Source organism: Pseudophryne corroboree, chromosome 2 (assembly GCF_028390025.1).
Source record: "Pseudophryne corroboree isolate aPseCor3 chromosome 2, aPseCor3.hap2, whole genome shotgun sequence".
In the NCBI taxonomy this organism is placed as follows: domain Eukaryota; kingdom Metazoa; phylum Chordata; class Amphibia; order Anura; family Myobatrachidae; genus Pseudophryne; species Pseudophryne corroboree.
In genome coordinates, this window is record NC_086445.1 from 80223307 (window position 1) to 80245031 (window position 21725).

The 21725-nt window shown below is 48.5% G+C and overlaps 1 protein-coding gene across 2 annotated transcripts in view; it reads right to left on the reverse strand.

The window, feature by feature from the left end:
- The window catches only part of AMOTL1 (angiomotin like 1), a 216611-nt gene that overhangs the window by 48425 nt on the left and 146461 nt on the right, over positions 1-21725 (reverse strand). For both annotated transcript variants that reach the window (XM_063951456.1, XM_063951457.1), the window contains 2 exons: positions 9514-9658; positions 8725-8814 (listed from right to left, as the gene is read on the reverse strand). In XM_063951456.1, coding sequence (XP_063807526.1) covers positions 8725-8814; positions 9514-9658 — 235 coding nt within the window. The remainder of the gene's footprint in view (positions 1-8724; positions 8815-9513; positions 9659-21725) is intronic.

The following is a 21725-nucleotide window of genomic DNA, read 5'->3' on the forward strand; positions in this document are numbered from 1 at the left end:
CTGACACAACAAGGAAAGGATTTGGAATCCAGGGTAAGACTCATACCAGCCACACCAATCACACTGTACAACTTGTGATAACCATACCCAGTTAACAGTATGAACAACAACTGAGCCTCAGTAACAGATGGCTCATAACAATAACCCTTTAGTTAAGCAATAACTATATACATGTATTGCAGAGAGTCCGCACTTGGGACGGGCGCCCAGCATCCACTACGGACTACGAGAAATAGAATTACCGGTGAGTAAATGCTTATTTTCTCTGACGTCCTAGTGGATGCTGGGAACTCTGTAAGGACCATGGGAATTATACCAAAGCCCCCAAACGAGCGGGAGAGTGCGGATGACTCTGCAGCACCGAATGAGCAAAGGCAAGGTCCTCCTCAGCCAGGGTATCAAACTTGTAGAACTTAGCAAATGTGTGTGAACCCGACCAAGTAGCAGCTCGGCAAAGCTGTAAAGCCGAGACCCCTCGGGCAGCCGCCCAAGAAGAGCCCACCTTCCTTGTGGAATGGGCTTTTACCGATTTTGGATGCGGCAACCCTGCTGCAGAATGAGCTTGCTGAATCGTGTTACAGATCCAGCGCGCAATAGTTTGCTTTGAAGCCGGAGCACCCAGTTTGTTGGGTGCATGCAGGATAAACAGCGAGTCAGTTTTCCTGACTCCAGTCGTCCTGGCTACACAGATTTTCAAAGCCCTGACTACGTCCAGCAACTTGGAAGCCTCCAAGTCCCGAGTAGCCGCAGGCACCACAATAGGTTGGTTCACATGAAACGCTGATACCACCTTTGGGAGAAATTGGGGACGAGTCCTCAATTCTGCCCTGTCCATATGGAAGATCAGATACGGGCTTTTACATGACAAAGCCGCCAATTCTGACACACGCCTAGCTGAAGCCAAGGCCAACAGCATGACCACTTTCCACGTGAGATACTTTAGTTCCACGGTCTTAAGTGGTTCAAACCAGTGGGATTTCAGGAAATCCAACACAACGTTAAGATCCCAAGGTGCCACTGGAGGCACAAAAGGGTGCTGAATATGCAGCACTCCCTTAACAAACGTCTGAACTTCAGGCAGTGAAGCCAGTTCTTTTTGAAAGAAAATAGATAGGGCCGAAATCTGGACCTTTATGGATCCTAATTTTAGGCCCATAGTCACTCCTGACTGTAGGAAGTGCAGGAATCGACCCAGCTGGAATTCCTCTGTAGGGGCCTTCCTGGCCTCACACCAAGCAACATATTTTCGCCATATACGGTGATAATGTTTTGCTGTCACGTCTTTCCTAGCCTTTATCAGCGTAGGAATAACTTCATCCGGAATGCCCTTTTCCGCTAGGATCCGGCGTTCAACCGCCATGCCGTCAAACGCAGCCGCGGTAAGTCTTGGAACAGACAGGGCCCCTGCTGTAACAGATCCTGTCTGAGAGGCAGAGGCCATGGGTCCTCTGAGATCATTTCTTGTAGTTCTGGGTACCAAGTTCTTCTTGGCCAATCCGTAACGATGAGTATAGTTCTTACTCCTCTCTTTCTTACTATCCTCAGTACCTTGGGTATGAGAGGAAGAGGAGGGAACACATAAACCGACTGGTACACCCACGGTGTCACTAGTGCGTCCACAGCTATCGCCTGAGGGTCCCTTGACCTGGCGCAATATTTTTTTAGCTTTTTGTTGAGGCGGGTCGCCATCATGTCCACCTGTGGCCGTTCCCAACGGTTTACAATCTGCGTGTAGACTTCTGGATGAAGTCCCCACTCTCCCGGGTGGAGGTCGTGCCTGCTGAGGAAATCTGCTTCCCAGTTGTCCACTCCCGGAATGAACACTGCTGACAGTGCTAGCACGTGATTCTCCGCCCATCGAAGAATCCTTGTGGCTTCTGCCATCGCCATCCTGCTTCTTGTGCAGCCCTGGCGGTTTACATGGGCGACCGCGGTAATGTTGTCTGATTGAATCAGCACTGGTTGGTTTTGAAGCAGGGGCTCTGCTTGACTCAGGGCGTTGTAAATGGCCCTTAGTTCCAGTATATTTATGTGTAGTGAAGTCTCCTGACTCGACCACTGTCCTTGGAAGTTCCTTCCCTGAGTGACTGCCCCCCATCCTCGGAGGCTTGCATCCGTGGTCACCAGGACCCAGTCCTGTATGCCGAATCTGCGGCCCTCGAGAAGATGAGCACTCTGCAGCCAACACAGCAGAGACACCCTGGCCCTTGGGGACAGGGTGATCAACCGATGCATCTGAAGATGCGATCCGGACCATTTGTCTAACAGATCCCACTGAAAGATCCTTGCATGGAACCTGCCGAAGGGAATTGCTTCGTAAGAAGCCACCATCGTCCAGGACTCGCGTGCAGTGATGCACCGACACCTGTTTTGGTTTCAGGAGGTCCCTGACCAGAGATGACAATTCCTGGGCCTTCTCCACCGGGAGAAACACCTTCTTCTGTGTCCAGAATCATGCCCAGGAAAATCAGACGCGTCGCAGGAATCAGCTGCGACTTTGGGATATTCAGAATCCAGCCGTGCTGTTGCAACACTACCCGAGAGAGTGCTACGCTGACTAACAACTGCTCTCTGGACCTCGCCTTTATAAGGAGATCGTCCAAGTACGGGATAATTATAACTCCCTTCTTCCGAAGGAGTATCATCATTTCGGCCATTACCTTGGTAAATACTCTCGGTGCCGTGGACAGACCAAACGGCAACGTCTGGAATTGGTAATGACAATCCTGTACCACAAACCTGAGGTACTCCTGGTGAGGTGGGTAAATGGGGACATGCAAGTAAGCATCCTTGATGTCCAGCGACACCATAAAATCCCCCTCTTCCAGGCTTGCAATAACCGCCGTGAGCGATTCCGTTTTGAACTTGAACTTCCTTATATAAGTGTTCAAGGATTTTAAATTCAGAATAGGTCTCACCGAACAGTCTGGTTTCGGTACCACAAACATTGTGGAAAAGTAACCCCGTCCCTGTTGAAGGAGGGGAACCTTGATTATCACCTGCTGGAGGTACAGCTTGTGAATTGCCGCCAGTACTACCTCCCTTTCCCTGGGAGCAGCTGGCAAGGCTGATTTGAGGTAACGGCGAGGGGGAGTCGCCTCTAACTCCAGCTTGTATCCCTGAGATACAATTTGTACAGCCCAGAGATCCACCTGTGAGCGAACCCACTGGTTGCTGAAGTTTCGGAGACGCGCCCCCACCGCACCTGGCTCCGCCTGTGGAGCCCCAGCGTCATGCGGTGGACTTAGTGGAAGCGGGGGAGGATTTTTGTTCCTGGGAACTGGCTGCCTGGTGCAGCTTCTTTCCTCTACCCCTGCCTCTGGGCAGAAAGGATGCGCCTCTGACCCGCTTGCCTTTCTGAGGCCGAAAGGACTGTACATGATAATACGGTGCTTTCTTAGGCTGTGAGGGAACCTGAGGTAAAAAAGTTGACTTCCCAGCTGTTGCTGTGGATACGAGGTCCGAGAGACCGTCCCCAAACAATTCCTCACCCTTATAAGGCAAAACCTCCATGTGTTTTTTAGAATCAGCATCACCTGTCCACTGCCGAGTCCATAATACTCTCCTGGCAGAAATGGACATTGCATTAATTCTAGATGCCAGCAGGCAAATGTCCCTCTGTGCATCCCGCATATATAAGACGATGTCTTTTATATGTTCTATGGTTAGCAAAATAGTATCCCTGTCGAGGGAATCAATGTTGTCTGACAGGGTATCAGACCATGCTGCTGCAGCACTACACATCCATGCTGAAGCAATGGCAGGTCTCAGTATAGTACCCGAGTGTGTATACACAGACTTCAGGATAGCTTCCTGCTTTCTATCCGCAGGCTCCTTTAGGGCGGCCGTATCCTGAGACGGCAGTGCCACCTTTTTTGATAAGCGTGTGAGCGCCTTGTCCACCCTAGGGGATGTTTCCCAACGTAACCTGTCCGTTGGCGGGAAAGGGTACGCCATCAGTAACCTCTTAGAAATCACTAGTTTCTTATCGGGGGAACTCCACGCTTCTTCACACAATTCATTTAATTCATCAGATGGGGGAAAGTCACTGGCTGCTTTTTCTCCCCAAACATAATACCCTTCTTGGTAGTAACCGGGTTAACATCAGAAATGTGCAATACATTTTTCATTGCAGTAATCATGCATCGGATGGCCTTTGTAGACTGTACATTTGTCTCATCCTCATCTACACTGGAGTCAGACTCCGTGTCGACATCTGTGTCTACCATCTGAGCTAGCGGGCGTTTATGAGCCCCTGATGGCCTCTGAGACGCCTGGGCAGGCGCGGGCTGAGATCCCGGCTGTCCCAAGGCTGCTGCATCATCGAACCTTTAATGTAAGGAGTTGACACTGTCTGTTAAGACCTTCCACATATCCATCCAATCCGGTGTCGGCCCCGTCGGGGGCGACACCACACTTATCTGCCCCTGCTCCGCCTCCACGTAACCCTCCTCATCAAACATGTCGACACAGCCGTACCGACACACCGCACACACACACAGGGAATGCTCTGACTGAGGACAGGACCCCACAAAGTCCTTTGGGGAGACAGAGAGAGAGTATGCCAGCACACACCACAGCGCTATATAACACAGGGATTTACACTATAATGAGTGATTTTTCCCAATAGCTGCTTATTATCCTATTTGCGCCTAAATTTATGTGCCCCCCCTCTCTTTTTTACCCTTCTTGTACAGGATACTGCAGGGGAGAGCCTGGGGAGCGTCCTTCCAGCGGAGCTGTGAAGAGAAAATGGCGCTGGTGTGCTGAGGAAGAAGGCCCCGCCCCCTCAGCGGCGGGCTTCTCCCGCGTTTTGTATAACTTAATGGCGGGGTTTTTTACACATATACAGTATTCCAGACTGTATTATGTGTATTTAGTGCCAAAAGGTATTATAATTGCTGCCCAGGGCACCCCCCCCCAGCGCCCTGCACCCAACAGTGACCGGAGTGTGTGGTGTGCTGTGGGAGCAATGGCGCACAGCTGCGGTGCTGTGCGCTACCTTAATGAAGACAGGAGTCTTCAGCCGCCGTTTTCGTCGTTTCTTCTGTCTTCTGGCTCTGCAAGGGGGACGGCGGCGCGGCTCCGGGAACGGACGATCGAGGTCAGGCCCTGTGTTCGAACCCTCTGGAGCTAATGGTGTCCAGTAGCCTAAGAAGCACAAGCTAGCTGCAAGCAGGTAGGTTTGCTTCTCTCCCCTCAGTCCCACGTAGCAGTGAGTCTGTTGCCAGCAGATCTCACTGAAAATAAAAAACCTAACAAATACTTTCTTTCTAGCAAGCTCAGGAGAGCCCACTAGGAGCACCCAGCTCTGGCCGGGCACAGATTCTAACTGAGGTCTGGAGGAGGGGCATAGAGGGAGGAGCCAGTGCACACCAGATAGTACCTAATCTTTCTTTTAGAGTGGCCAGTCTCCTGCGGAGCCCGTCTATTCCCCATGGTCCTTACGGAGTTCCCAGCATCCACTAGGACGTCAGAGAAATATGTGCAGTTATTCCTTCAGGGATTAACAGAAAAAGATGCTTGGGGCTACTAACTCATGCAAGTCACATAAAGCCTGAACTTGAATTACCCCTAAAGAGGTGAGGAGCAGCATTAGCCTTTTATTATACAGGATATTGCTGGAGGCTGCTAACACGTGAGCAAGTCACGCAAAGCTGCCCATGGGAGAAGCAGCTGGTCCTGACACTTATGCCTGCAGCCCTGCGCGTTTGCTCCTGCGACTTGTTGACCGTCATAGCGAAGCAAACGCTTACAGGAAACTGCAGCCTCTTGAATTGAAAAGGAAAACAGTTGGGGATAAGGGGCATACGTGGTATATACACACAGTCTAACCTGCCCCACATCCCGTTAAAATCTCTGCCTCAAAAAGGTTCCTCTGCAGATCAGTCACTTTCCTCATTCAGAGATGGCCGCAACCGCTGTGTTCGCATGCAGTGGCTGCATCCATCGGGTCTGCGCATGCGCACTGGCTATAGTGCGCGTGCGCATCCCTTCACCATGCAGCCGCATCCCGGAACGATGCGGCTGCAAGCTGATTGACAGCGGCAGCCGTCGGTGGGATATCGACGCAGCGTTTCGCTGGAGCTAGCACTGTCATACGTCTGTGTCACTACTCCAAGCCTGTAGCCGCAATTTCTGTACTCACTGAAAGTTATCAAATAATGAGTCCCGGAATGTTACTGGATGGTATCATACCTTGCAGCGTCTGCATTTCCTATGACCTTCATCACGATATTCTCTCTTCAGCACCATGTGACCTACACTCTTTTCATTACTCAGCCCACTAATTCAATTTGTTGGGCAGATAAAACAATTGCAGCTAAATAGGGAATTTTTGGACCGCTTATGGAATTTCTGAGAAGTGGACATCTCGTAGATGATATAGATCCTATATATGTGAATAGAGTAGACGTTTTGTAGCAGGCCATTTCCTACAGCAGATTACTAACACATGAACCCACTGGAACATTGGGCCTAATTCAGACCCGATCGCTAGGCTGCGTTTTCGTACAGTGGGCGATCAGGTCTAAACTGCGCGTGCGTATGCACCGCAATGCACAGGTGCGTCGCACGGGTACAAAGCGGATCGCCGCTCGGCGATGGGTTTATGCAAAGGATCCATTCGCACAGGCGTTCGCAAGGAGATTGGCAGGAAGAAGGCGCTTGTGGGTGTCAACTGACCGTTTTCTGGGAGTGGTTGGAAAAACGCAGGCGTGTCCAAGCGTTTGCAGGGAAGGTTCCTGACGTCAATTCCGGTCCTGGACAGGCTGATGTGATCGCAGCGGCTGAGTAAGTCCTGGGCTGCGCAGAGACTGCACAAAATCAGTTTGTACAGCTCTGCTACACATGCGATCGCACACCTGCACAGTGAAAATACACTCCCCTATGGGCGGCGACTATGCGAACGCAGGACTGCAAAAAAACCCTGGCGAGCGAACAGGTCTGAATTAGGCCCAATGTTACAAGGTCCCTGGCCAGGGAAAATGTTCTGCAAAGCTGTGAAACATAGCACAAATTGCACCTACGGTATGTCTTCTGAGAGCTGCAGAACGGAGGCTGAAGGAGAGGAACAAATAATGAACAAGGTCTAGATTTAAGGATTCAGCTGGGTGATGTAGTCCATGACAAACTGTTCCTCTGAACCCCTAATTTGCATATTGAAATGATGCAGGGGGTTAATAACGATAAAATGTTCTGTTAAATCTTAGCTAGAGAACAATTACCGTTACCTAAAATAACAGCAAGATTAAGATTTTGGGCCTAATTCACACCTGGGGGTAAATTTACTAAGATGGGAGTTTTATTTAAGATAAGATGTTGCCCATAGCAACCAATCAGATTCTATGTATTACCTTCTAGAAGGTGCTAGACAAATGAGAAGTAGAATCTGATTGGTTGTAGCAACATCCCATCTTAAATAGAACTCCCATCTTAGTAAATTTACCCCCTGATCGCCGTTGTGCGAAATCGCTCAGCGGCCGATTATCGAACGACTGCACATGGGTACGGATCGTAATGCGCAGGCGTGAGGCCGAACTGGCAAAAAAAAAAAAACCTGCGTTTTTTATTTATTGCTAGGCGAATGCAGGTTGATTGACAGGAAGTGGGCATTTGGGGGTGGTAACTGGCCGTGTTCTGGGAGTGTCAGAAAAAACGCAGGCGTTCCCAAGCGTTTTCAGGGAGGGTGCGTGACGTCAGCTCCGGCCCCGATCAGCCTGATTATATCGCACTGTAGGAGTAAGTCCTGGGCTACACACAGACTGGAAAAATCATTCGATGGTGAGCGAGTTGTGATCGGATTTGCAGCTGACCGGCGTTTGCAAAGCTTTTCGCATGGGGCGGTTATTCACTCTGTCTGGGCAGTGACTATCCGATCGCAAACCTCTACAAATTTGCTGAGAAACGATCAGGTCTGAATTAGGCCCCTTGGCTCCAATTGACAATTTCTTAGTATTATGAGCCCTTACAATAAAAATTAATATGAACGTGAAGATTTAAACCACCCAGACCCTCAACGCTAGCAAATGAATGTGTTTTTAGAATAATCATAATTAAAAATATATAGCTGTATTTAAGCATGTTTTGAGTCACTAAAAAAGACTGTAAAACAATTTTACTCTTTTATCCCTGCCGAGCCCTGGCACTCTGATCAGTCCCTTGTCTGAGCCGTTACCGCGCAGCCATCGGCAAAGCGACAGTGAACGCTTAAAGCACCGATCCCTAGTGACATGACTGCGAGAGGTAATCTCCAAGTGTTTTGGATTGGAATGTATTTCATTTTAGAGCTTGTGATAATGTTCCGTTTATCGCACCCACCAGGGAACGTTTGGGAACATCAACAAGCTCCAGGAACATTTTGGAAAATAATTACTTTTATATTTTTATCTGCCAGCTCTCCGTCTTGTGCAATCAGCTCCTCCTTTTCAGCACAAATAGGCGACCAATTGCTCTTCGGCTGCTGTGCACTACAAGTCGCAGCATGCCAAGCCAGCTTTGTCCACGGCTCCTTAAGAATGTCAGTACCACAACTGCTGGGGAGCCACACGCTGTCCAAGCATGATTTACTTCATCTTTAAACAACATGAAAAGGGCTACAAGGCGCCCCCCCCCCCCTCCAATTTCCAAACAATGGTTTTGCTTCCTTTGCATCTATACAGCAGACTTTGAGAGAAAGTCTCCACTGAAACTCTTATCAGTACATCTAAAAATAACACCACTCACTTTTCAATGCATAGTGTCCCTCTTCCGACGTGTCTTCGTGGCTATTATACTCCCAGTTGGCCAGCTGCCTGTTGGCCGTTTCCAGCCGATCTGCACAAAGACAGGAAACAAGGCTGTAAGATCAGGTGCTGGAAAGCGGATTCCCCAACCTGGTGGTTACATGAGAGGGGGGCGCTGCACCGTGCCGTCACTTTGGTTGTGACATACGCTTCCCTATCGGCCACCAGTTTATGGGCTGTGATGTGAGGGAGGTCAGGGCTGAGCAATGGAAGCAACCACTGGCTATTACCATTAAAAGGACTATAATACCTAACCTTACGTTTGTTTGATATATTGACATAAATCACGTTCATCCTGATTCAGATAACTACCAGAACTGAGGATGCTTGATGCACTGGTTTGATCACGGGGGATGTTTTGTATCCTGAGCGTGCCAGGATTCCCTTTCTTGTTGACAGGCCTGGTTGCTGTACGAGCCATTGGCAACTTGGCCAATCATGTGCTCCGCCTGCTGAGGATTCAAGCCAAGAGATCAGAATGTTTCCAGGCCAAGAAATAAACTCGCACTCTGGGTTTTGGGGGCCAACATTTTTTTCCTGACCAATCAGCTGTGAGTGTCAACATAGTGGTTCTCACTTTACAAAAAAGATGGCGCCGAACCACCTGCCAGCCCAACTAGATAAAATAGACAACGGTGCCATACTTGTCATGTATCCTTTATACTGTATATAGCAATGTTGCCTGCTGTAATAACGCCAGCAGTAACACACCTACAGTGCTGGTACTCACCTCTTAAGTCCAGGTTGAAGCCATGCAATCTACGGATCTCCCCCTCCAGCTTATTCTTCATGGCCTTGTCCAAGCTTTCCCTCTTTGTGGATGACTTCACCAGGCTCTCGTAAGCTTCCGAAATCTTCTGAATTTCAGATTCAAACTAAGAAAATTAACAGGACAACTATGTAAAAGGAAAGTTCAAAGGTCCCAGGAAATAAGGATCATTAATGTACTTGCAAAGCTCCGAACACACGTGCATACATAAGCTGGGACAAGATAATTAAATGAGCTTCATGGTTTGAAGATGATCAAAGCTGTCTAGAGAATAAAGCATTTGCACTGTTCCACATCTGGCAGTAAGATCTATAGGACTTCCTTTCCCAGTCATGCCCCCGCAATACTGTACGGAAGAACGTATTGCGCAGTCGTCGCTGTCATTTCTTCAATTTAAATTTACAAATATACTGAGGAATGCATTTCTATGGAGCTGCAAAGAAATAGCGAATGTCAGATATTGCACTGCCGGCAGTGGCGGCTCCAAAGGTTCAAATGGTGGAGCCAAAGTTCAAATGGTGGAGCCGCATCAACTGCCACCAACTGTCACTCCAAACTGACTCACGGGCAGTTGGTGTGTCTCCCTTATTTGAACTTTGGACTGTGCTGCAGCCCCACCTCTGAAGCCTCCACTGATCGCCGGAACACCACACCTTAGCAAAACAGCCGTTCCGCCGCAAAACTCAATCTGCCTGACTGTTGCCGCACATTCACTCTTCTCTGCTTTGAAGCTTTATCCATCTGTGCCCTCCTTCCCCATTCCTGTGTCATTCACATCTTACACGGACATAAGCATGCAAGTTTTCCCCAAAGCTTCTGAACGTTCAGGATGCCGACAGGTGTGAGGAAAAGAAATCTGGCCTCCTACCGCTTTAGCAGCACAAAATTCAATAAAATAAATGAAATGGTATATCGTGACCATCTGTATTACACACGGAAATTGTATGTGTGGAACTTTAATATAGGTGAGAGTGCACAACAGTGCAACATGGAAAAGCAAAACACCAAAGTATAGGGGAGGTTTATGGGTCAATGGGTCGACAGTCAAAAAGGTTGACAGCACAAGGTCGACATGGTGAAAAGGTCGACGGTTACAAAATGACAACACGGGAATGGCCGACACATGAAAAGGTCAACATGAGTTTTTGATTATTTTTTGCTGCCAAACTTTACCTTTCAGCATGTGGAACCCCCAATTAGTGTACCGCTTGGCTCACCATGCTTCGGACATGGGTACTATTCCCAATCGTAACTCACATGGATGGTATGAAAAGTATGAAAAACTCATTTAAACTCATTTAACTTTTTCATGTGTTAACCTTTTGACCATGTTGACCAAATGCATGTTGACTTACCAACCGGATACCATAGGGGAGACCTGAGGTCTGTGAGCAATGAACTTCTGCAAATTCACTTGCTTTACTGAATTGGAAATGGCCATGTAACAAGGAGCCTTCTACACTCCTATTTCTCATTGGAGAAAATTCAGTCATCAGTTTACGCAGTGCACCACACGCCAAGGCGCTCTGATGCTTCTCTCCACCCAACTCCTTCTCTCTGTCTGAGTAAACTTCTCCACCACAAACAACACATGCTTGTACAACTCAAGGCAGTTCAAGAGTCCAAAGCGACTTTTGCACCTCAAAAAAGAAGTTCAGTGTTTTCCTTGCTCTTTAAAGTGTATCTGACAGATATACACAGAGAAGGCAGCCATTTTGTGCACTAAACTAGTGTGATGAGAATGAAGTCCCCCAATTGATTGTGAACTTGTAATGGGTGTAGTATAGAAGATCTACACTGTCTAGATACACAGTCAATAGGTCGACACCATATGGTCGTCAGGTACAAATGGTCGACATAACAATGGCCGAAACAAAAATGGTTTATACTTTTTTATTGGGGGGGGGGGGGGGGGGGGTTTGGGCCACATCCTGTATATTGTACCTGTCGGCCTTTTACCTGTGGATCCAAAGGCATGTTAGACAATATGGGGGTGAACTATTAACTGTTTAACTAGACAGTGTAGATCCATCATCCAGATTCCCTGGTAACATCAGTATGAAACATCAGTAATGTAACTAGCTCCTCAGAGCTTCCGTGACGTCACTAGTTCTAACGAGAATCAGTGATGTCATTAGTTTCTGTAAGCTACGGTGATCTCATTAGTTCCTCAGAGCCTCACTGATGTCCCTAATTCATATGTAATGTCACTAGTTCCTCAGAGCCTCACTGATGTCCCTAATTCTTATGTAATGTCACTCGTTCCTCAGAGCCTCACTGATGTCCCTAATTCATATGTAATGTCAATAGTTTCTCAGTGCCTCAGCGATGTCATTAGTTCCTTAGAATTTCAGTGATGTCACTAGTTCCTCAGAGCCTCAGTGATGTCACTTGTTCCTCAGATCATTAGTGATGTCATGACTTCCCAGAGGATAGATAGGCTACTTGCACTTGAATATTGGTTCAGATCACAAAATGGTTGCCTCCACCTTGTGTATAACACAGGTACACTTTGCAGCTTCAATGGGTGTAATCTGGGTAATCTATTTCAGTCACAGCTCCTGTAACACTGAATAGCAGAACATGACCTACCTGGCAGGAGAGAAGACACCTACACATCTGTGTGACAGCCCTGCTAACGTCGGCAATGTGGCATAATTGTGAGATTATAGAGCTACTATGGCAGACCTTCAGATAACATCATTCCAGTTTACGATTTCATTAGATTCTCTGGAAGTACAGAGTACATTACTGGCACAGATGGGCTCAGTAAAACACACAGCAGAGAGTCCAGACCCAGGCTACAGTGACAGGAGAAGTAATCATTCACACACCAGGGGGACAGAAACTCAATAGCAGTCTAACCTTTCAGAGAAAGACGTTAACCCCTCATAATACTTACTGAGCGCCAAGGAGGGAGAAGTGTCTGATCACTTACTAATGAGGCGCCAATCTTACGTTCTATCCGACAATGTCACCAGCATTTAATTGTTGTGCCAAGAAAAAGATACCAACACACAATGGGATCTTCTGGGGGAAGAGGACTACAACGTAGGTATGCAATAAGGCTCCGTTCCATCGACACAACTTCCTTTCATCTTACAAGTTGTTATTATTAATAAGCAGAAACAGAATGCTCAGGGGAGTGTAAGGACGAGGCAAGTGATGGGATGATCACAATGACATAATTCCTGCGCTGACTCTCGCTCCAGCTGTAACTACAGTGGACATGAACAGAGGGAGAGTGCAAGCTCTCCAATCAACATATACTCGGGGGAAGGGGGGGGAGTTCCATACGAACTGCTTTGTCGACCTGTACATTGATAATAAAGATATGCAGGGTCTAGGTCAACAGTCTATAGATCGACCGTGTATGGTCAACATTGATTAGTTCCACATGGCCGATAGGTAGACAAGGTTGACAGATAAAAGGTAGTCAGTGCTTAAGGTCAACAAGTACAAAAGGTCGACGTGACACTGGTCGACAGACAAATGGTCAACACAAATCTTTCTTTTATTATTATATTTTTCCAACTGTTTGCTTAATTTACCATCCACATGGACTACGAATGGGAATAGCAACCTTGCCCTAAGAGTGGCGAGCACAGCCAGGGTACACTGACTGTGCATACACATGGTTAAATGTACACAATGACACCCAAAAAAAAGTGTCAACCTTCTTTTGACCCCGTCAACCTAATGCATGTCGGCCATATGGGGTTGACCTAATGACTGTCTAATTAGACAGTGCAGCTCTTCTATAACACACACCATAATTTTAAACACAGGTGACTTGCAGGAGACCTGTACAACACAAAGATACTTACTCACATTTGTACACCGCTCTGGAGATGTGAGCAAAGATGAGCAGAGTTATACACTCCTGTCTGGGTCTATACTCGCCGCAGCTCTTCTAATTGGATAGGTCTCCGTCAGGCTGTAACAATATACCAGGCCACTCACACCTAACAGAATCGCCCACTAATTGTAATGCAGACTTCAGGATACAGAATTCAGCATTACACGGAAACCGGTGGCCACTGATTTGTCAGGACGGAAAGTTCTATTGGTAAGTGACCACAACAGCTGGGTGAGAGGTAGCACTGGGCCGCCTCACGATTTGCACCACTTTGGGTATATGTTATTAGTGTCCTATACAGGGAAATAAATCTGCCGGTTTTTATTTTATTTTCTTCTTTTTTTTTACATCTATATTTTTTGCTAAAGACTTATGGCTGCCAGCTATACTGTATATACAGTGCATCCGGAAAGTATTCACAGCGTTTCACTTTTTCCACATTTTGTTATGTTACAGCCTTATTCCAAATCCAAACTGGAATAAATTCATTGTTTCCCTCAAAATTCTACGCACAATACCCCATAATGACAATGTGAAAAAAGTTTTTTGAGATTTTTGAAAATTTATTAAAAATAAAAAACTAAGAAATCGTATGTACATAAGTATTCACAGCCTTTGCCATGAAGCTCAAAATTGAGCTCAGGTGTATCCTGTTTCCACTGATCATCCTTGAGATGTTCCTACAGCTTAATTGGAGTCCACCTGTGGTAAATTCAGTTGATTGGACATGATTTGAAAAGGCACACACCTGTCTATATAAGGTCCCACACTTGACAGTGCATGTCTGAGCACAAACCAAGCATGAAGTTAAAGGAATTGTCTGTAGACCACAGAGACAGGATTGTCTCAAGGCACAAATCTGGGGAAGGGTACAGAAAATAAGAATTTACTTACCGATAATTCTATTTCTCGTAGTCCGTAGTGGATGCTGGGAACTCCGTAAGGACCATGGGGAATAGCGGCTCCGCAGGAGACTGGGCACATCTAAAGAAAGCTTTAGGACTATCTGGTGTGCACTGGCTCCTCCCCCTATGACCCTCCTCCAAGCCTCAGTTAGGATACTGTGCCCGGACGAGCGCACACAATAAGGAAGGATTTTGAATCCTGGGTAAGACTCATACCAGCCACACCAATCACACCGTACAACTTGTGATATGAAACCCAGTTAACAGCATGATAACAGAGGAGCCTCTGAATAGATGGCTCACAACAAGAACCCGATTAGTTAACAATAACTATGTACAAGTATTGCAGACAATCCGCACTTGGGATGGGCGCCCAGCATCCACTACGGACTACGAGAAATAGAATTATCGGTAAGTAAATTCTTATTTTCTCTGACGTCCTAGTGGATGCTGGGACTCCGTAAGGACCATGGGGATTATACCAAAGCTCCCAAATGGGCGGGAGAGTGCGGATGACTCTGCAGCACCGAATGAGAGAACTCCAGGTCCTCCTCAGCCAGGGTATCAAATTTGTAGAATTTTGCAAACGTGTTTGCCCCTGACTAAGTAGCTGCTCGGCAAAGTTGTAAAGCCGAGACCCCTCGGGCAGCCGCCCAAGATGAGCCCACCGTCCTTGTGGAATGGGCTTTTATTGATTTAGGCTGCGGTAATCCTACCGCAGAATGCGCCAGCTGAATAGTGCTACAAATCCAGCGCGCAATAGACTGCTTAGAAGCAGGAGCACCCAGCTTGTTGGGTGCCATCAGGATAAACAGCGAGTCAGTTTTCCTGACTCCAGCCGTCCTGGAAAAATAAAATTTTCAGGGCCCTGACTACGTCCAGCAACTTGGAATCCTCCAAGTCCCCAGTAGCCGCAGGCACCACAATAGGTTGGTTCAAGTGAAAACCTGAGACCACCTTCGGGAGAAACTGAGGACGAGTCCTCAACTCTGCCCTATCCATATAGAAAATCAGATAAGGCCTTTTACATGACAAAGCCGCCAATTCTGACACACGCCTGGCCAAGGCCAAGGCGAACAGCATGACCACTTTCCACGCGAGATACTTTAGCTCCATGGTTTTAAGTGGCTCAACCAATGCGACTTTAGGAAATCCAACACCACGTTGAGATCCAAAAAGTGCCACAGGAGGCACAAAAGGAGGCTGAATATGTAGTACTCCTTTAACCAAAGTCTGAACTTCAGGCAGTGAAGCCAGTTCTTTCTGGAAGAAAATCGACAGAGCCGAAATCTGGACCTTGATGGACCCCAATTTGAGGCCCAAACGTCACCCCTGCTTGCAGGAAGTGCAGGAATCGACATAGTTGAAATTCCTCCGTCGGGGCCTTCATGGCCTCCCGCCAAGCAACAAATTTTCGCCAAACGCGGCGATAATGTCTTGCGGTGACATCCTTCCTGGCTATGATCAGGGTAGGGATGACTTCCTTCGGAATACCCTTTTCCTTTAGGATCCGGTGTTCTGCCGCCATGCCGTCAAACGCAGCCGCGGTAAGTCTTGGAACAGACAGGGTCCCTGCTGCAGCAGGTCTTGTCTGAGCGGCAGAGGCCAAGGGTCCTCTGCCAGCATCTCTTGAAGTTCCGGGTACCAAGCTCTTCATGGCCAATCCGGAACCCCGAGTATGGTTTTCACTCCTCGCCTTCTTATTATTCTCAGTACCTTGGGTATGAGAGGTAGAGGAGCAGACACATAAACCGACTGGTACACCCACGGTGTCACTAGAGCATCCCCAGCGATCGCCTGAGGGTCCCTTGACCTGGCGCAATATCTTTTCAACTTCTTGTTGAGGCGGGACGCCATCATGTCCACCCGTGGTCATTCCCAACGGTTTACCCGCATTTGGAAACCTTCTGGATGAAGTCCCCATTCTCCTGGGTGTAGGTCGTCCATCGGAGAATCCTTGTGGCTTCTGCCATCGCCATCCTGCTTCTTGTGCCGCCCTGTCTGTTTACATGGGCGACCGCCGTGATGTCGTCTGATTGGATCAGTACTGGCTGGTTCTGAAGCAGGGGCCTTGCTTGGCTTAGGGCATTGTAAATGGCCCTTAGCTGCAGAATATTTATGTGAAGCGAAATCTCCTTGGAAATTTCTTCCCTGTGTGACTGCACCCCAGCCCCGAAGGCTGGCATCCGTGGTCACCAGGACCCAGTCCTGTATTCCGAATCTGCGGCCCTCTAGTAGATGAGCCCTCTGCAGCCACCACAGCAGCGACACCCTGTTTCTTGCTGACAGGGTTATCCGCTGTTGTATCTGTAGATGGGACCCGGACCATTAGTCCCACAGGTCCCACTGGAACGTCCTTGCGTGGAGTCTTCCGAATGGAATTATGCTTCGTACGAAGCTACCATTTTTCCCAGGACTCGTGTGCATTGATGTACCGACACCTGTCCTGGTTTTAGGATGTCTCTGACTAGAGATGACAACTCCTCGGCTTTTTCCACTGGAAGAAACACTCTTTTCTGGTCTGCGTTCAGAAACATTCCCAGGAACAGAAGACGTGTCGTCGGGACCAGCTGTGACTTTGGAATATTGAGAATCCAGTCGTGCTGTTGTAGCACTTCCCGAGAGAGTGCTACCCCCACTACCAACTGTTCTTTGGACCTCGCCTTTATCAGGAGATCGTCCAAGTACGGGATAATAAAAACTTCCTTCTTGCGAAGGAGTATCATCACTTCGGCCATTACCTAGGTAAAGACCTTCGGTGCCGTGGACAATTCCAACGGCCGCGTCTGGAACTGATAGTGACAGTCCTGTACCACATATCTGAGGTACTCCTGGTGAGGGGGGTAAATGGGGACATGCAGGTACGCATTCTTGATGTCCAGGGAGACCCTGTAATCCCCCTCGTCCAGGCTCGTAATAACCGCCCTGAGCGATTCCATCTTGAACTTGAATCTTCTGATATAAAAGTTCAAGTATTTTAATTTCAAGATGGGTCTCACCGAACCGTTGCGGTACCACAACCACTGTGGAATAGTAATCCCTTCCTTGCTGAAGGAGGAGCACCTTGACAATCACTTGTTGTGATTATAGTGTTGAATATCCACCAACACCGTCTCCCTGGCAGAGGGAGATGCCGGTAAGGCAGATTTTAGGAAACGGCGGGGGGAAGAACGTCTCGAACTCCAGCCTGTACCCCTGAGATACTACTTGAAGGACCCAGGGATCCATGTGAGAGAGCCCACTGTCCGCTGAAATATCTGAGACGGGCCCCCACCGTACCCGGGTCCGCCTGAGCAGCCCCAGCACCATGCTGTGGACCTACCGGACGCAGGGAGGACTTCTGCTCTTGGGAACTAGCTGTGTGTTGCAGCTTTTTCCTCTACCTTTGCCTCTCGGCAGAAAGGATGAGCCTCTAGCCCTCTTGCTTTTCTGGGGCCGAAAGGACTGTACTTGATGATACGGTGCTTTCTTTTGTTGTGGGGTAGCCTGTGGCAAAAAAATCAATTTCCCAGCAGTAGCTGTGGAAACGAGGTCTGAAAAACTATCCCCAAACAGTTTTACCCCCTTATAGGGCAACTTCCATGTGCCGATTCGAGTCGGCATCGCCTGACCATTGCCAAGTCCATAACCCCCGTCTGGCGGCAATGGACCTAGCGCTTATTTTTGATGCCAGCCGGCAAATATCCCTCTGTGCATCACGCATGTATAAGACCACGTCTTTTATATGCTCTATTTTCAGCAAAATATTGTCCCTATCCATAGTTATTTTCCGACAGGGAATCTGACCACGCAGCGGGAGCACTGCACATCCATGCCGAAGCAACGGCTGGTCACAATATAATGCCCTAGTGTGTGACCATATCTTATAGGGTAACCTCCTGCTTTCTATCAGCAGGTTCCTTCAGGGCGGCCGTACCCGGAGACGGTAGTGCCACCTTTTCTGATAAGCGTGTAAGCGCTGTATCTACCCTATGGGGTGTTTCCCCGCGTGACCTATCCTCTGGCGGGAAAGGGTACGCTGCCAATAACCGTTGTAGAAATTATCAATTTCTTACCGGGGGAAGACCACTCTTCCTCACACACCTCATTTAATTTCTCAGATGCAGGAAAAACTACTAATAGTTTTCTCTCACCAAACACAATACCCTTTTATGTGGTACCTGGGGTATAATCATAAATGTGTAATACATTTTTCATTGCCTCAATCCTGTAACGGGTGGACCTATTTGGAGGGTACACCAGTCTCATCGATATCGACACTGGAGTCAGTATCCGTGTCGACATCTGTGTCTGTTATCTGAGGTAGCGGGCGATTTTCGAGCCCCCCATGACATTTGAGACGCTGGAACAGGCACAAGCTGAGTAGCCGGCTGTTCCGTGTCGTCGACCTTTTATGTAAGGAGTTGACACTTTCACGTAATCCTTCCATAAGTTCAACCACACCGGTGTCGACCCCGCAGGGGGTGACAACATATTTACAGGCATTCGCTCCGCCTCCACCTCATTATCCTCCACATACCTGTCGATACAGCCGTACCGACACACAGCACACACACAGGGAATGCTCTGATAGAGGACAGGACCCCACAAAGCCCTTTGGGGAGACAGAGGGAGAGTATGTCAGCACACACCATGGCGCTATATATCACAGGGATAGCACCTATAAAAAAGTGTTTTCCCTTATAGCTGCATATATATTGTATACTGCGCCTAAATTGTGCCCCCCCCCTCTCTTTTTAACCCTTTCTGTAGTGTATTAACTGCAGGGGAGAGCCAGGGAGCTTCCCTCCAACGGAGCTGTGAGGGAAAAATGGCGCCAGTGTGCTGAAGGAGATAGCTCCGCCCCTTTTTCGCAGACTTTTCTCCCGCATTTTTATGGATTCTGGCAGGGGTTAATGTACATCCATATAGCCCTGAGGGTTATATGTGATGTATTTTTGCCAGCCAAGGTGTTAATATTGCTGCTCAGGGCGCCCCCCCCCAGCGCCCTGCACACATCAGTGACCGCAGTGTGAGGTGTGCATGAGGAGCAATGGCGCACAGCTGCAGTGCTGTGCGCTACCTTGATGAAGACTGATGTCTTCTGCCGCCGATTTTCCGGACCTCTTCTTGCTTCTGGCTCTGTAAGGGGGCCGGCGGCGCGGCTCTGGGACCGGACTCCGAGGCTGGGCCTGTGTTCGATCCCTCTGGAGCTAATGGTGTCCAGTAGCCTAAGAAGCCCAAGCTGGCTGCAAGCAGGCAGGTTCGCTTCTTCTCCCCTTAGTCCCTCGATGCAGTGAGCCTGTTGCCAGCAGGTCTCACTGAAAATAAAAAACCTAAAACTAACTTTTATCTAAGAAGCTCAGGAGAGCCCCCTAGATTGCACCCTGCTTGGTCGGGCACAAAAATCTAACTGAGGCTTGGAGGAGGGTCATAGGGGGAGGAGCCAGTGCACACCAGATAGTCCTAAAGCTTTCTTTAGATGTGCCCAGTCTCCTGCGGAGCCGCTATTCCCCATGGTCCTTACGGAGTTCCCAGCATCCACTAGGACGTCAGAGAAAAATATCTGTTGCTTTGAAGGTCCCAATGAACACAGTGGCCTCCATCATCCGTAAATGGAAGACGTTTGGAACCACCAGGACTCTTCCTAGAGCTGGCTGGCCCTCTAAACTGAGCGATCAGGGGAGAAGGGCCCTCGTCAGGGTGGTGACCAAGAACCCGATGGTCACTTTGTCAGAGCTACAGCATTCCTCTGTGGAGAGAGGAGAACCTTCCAGAAGGACAACCATCTCTGCAGCAATCCACCAATCAGGCCTGTATGGTAGAGTGGCCAGACAAAACCACTCCTTAGTAAAAAGTTTGCCAAAATGCACCTGACGGACTCTAAGACCATGAGAAACAAAATTCTCTGGTCTGATGAGACAAAGATTGAACTCTTTGGGGTGAAAGCTAGGCGTCATGTTTGGAAGAAACCAGGCACCGCTTATCACCAGGCCAATACCATCCCTACAGTGAAGCATGGTGGTGGCAGCATCATGCTGTGGGGATGTTTTTCAGCAACAGGAACTGGGAGACTAGTCAGGATAGAGGGAAATATGAATGCAGCAATGTATAGAGACATCCTGGATGAAAACATGCTCCAGAGCGCTCTTGACCTCAGACTGGTGTGACGGTTCATCTTTCAGCAGGACAACGACCCTAAGCACACAGCCAAGATATCAAAGGAATGGATTCAGGACAACTCTGTGAATGTCCTTAAGTGGCCCAGCCAAAGCCCAGACTTGAATCCAATTGAACATCTCTGGAGATATCTGAAAATGGCTGTGCACCGACGCTTCCCATCCAACCTGGAGCTTGAGAGGTGCTGCAAAGAGGAGTGGGTGAAACTGCCCAAAGATAGGTGTGCCGAGCTTGTTGCATCCTATTCAAAGTATTAAGCAAAGGCTGTGAATACTTATGTACATGTGATTTCTTATTTTTTTATTTTTAATACATTTGCAAAAAAATCTCAAAAAAACTTTTTTTACGTTGTCATTATGGGGTATTGTGTGTAGAATTTTGAGGGAAAAAATATTTTTTCCAGTTTAGAATAAGGCTGTAACATAACAAAATGTGGAAAAAGTGAAGCGCTGTGAATACTTTCCGGATGCACTGTACATACTACTGGCAGCCATAGGTGGCACATTGCAGTGACTCTTGTCTTCTCAATGCCTTTCACTCTCCTCTCAACTCATCCTTCTCCCCCTCAGAATAAATGTACCTACCTGCAGCATGGAAGGGGAGTGCGGAGGGTAGAGGCGCTTTAAGAGAGGAGGCGGCCTGTATGCAGGCTCTGATTGGGCCCCCTCCTCTTCAGCGGCGCAGTAGACTCTGGCATTGTGGCAGTCTACTGCATATGTGCAGGTCTCTGGGAACATGGCGCCCGCGTCGCGTTCCCGGGGAGAGCTCTATTGCGCATGCGCAAGTCACCGGAAAATAGTCGCAGCGGCCATTTTCATAGTGATTTTTGCTGCCGTGCAGCTATCACCAGGCAGACGGAGGTGAGTATAAGAAAATGGGTGCAGGTTGCGCGGTATGTGGGCCCCCCTGGACCCAGGGGCCCGTGTGCACACTTTCCACCCATTATAGATATGCCATTTGCAGAAGGCCAGGGTGCAGAGGCCTGGGATTGTTAGCACATACCTCTAAGTGAATGTCTCACCTGGGAAGACAATAACAAACCATGATGGTGCCTCAAATAGGTTGTGTTATTGCCGCACAGGCCGTCGCGTTATTGCCGCACAGGCCGTCGCGTTACTGCCGCACAGGCCGTCGCGTTACTGCCGCACAGACCGTCGTGTTCCTGCCGCACAGGCCGTCGTGTTACTGCCGCACAGGCCGTCGTGTTACTGCCGCACAGGCCGTCGTGTTCCTGCCGCACAGGCCGTCGT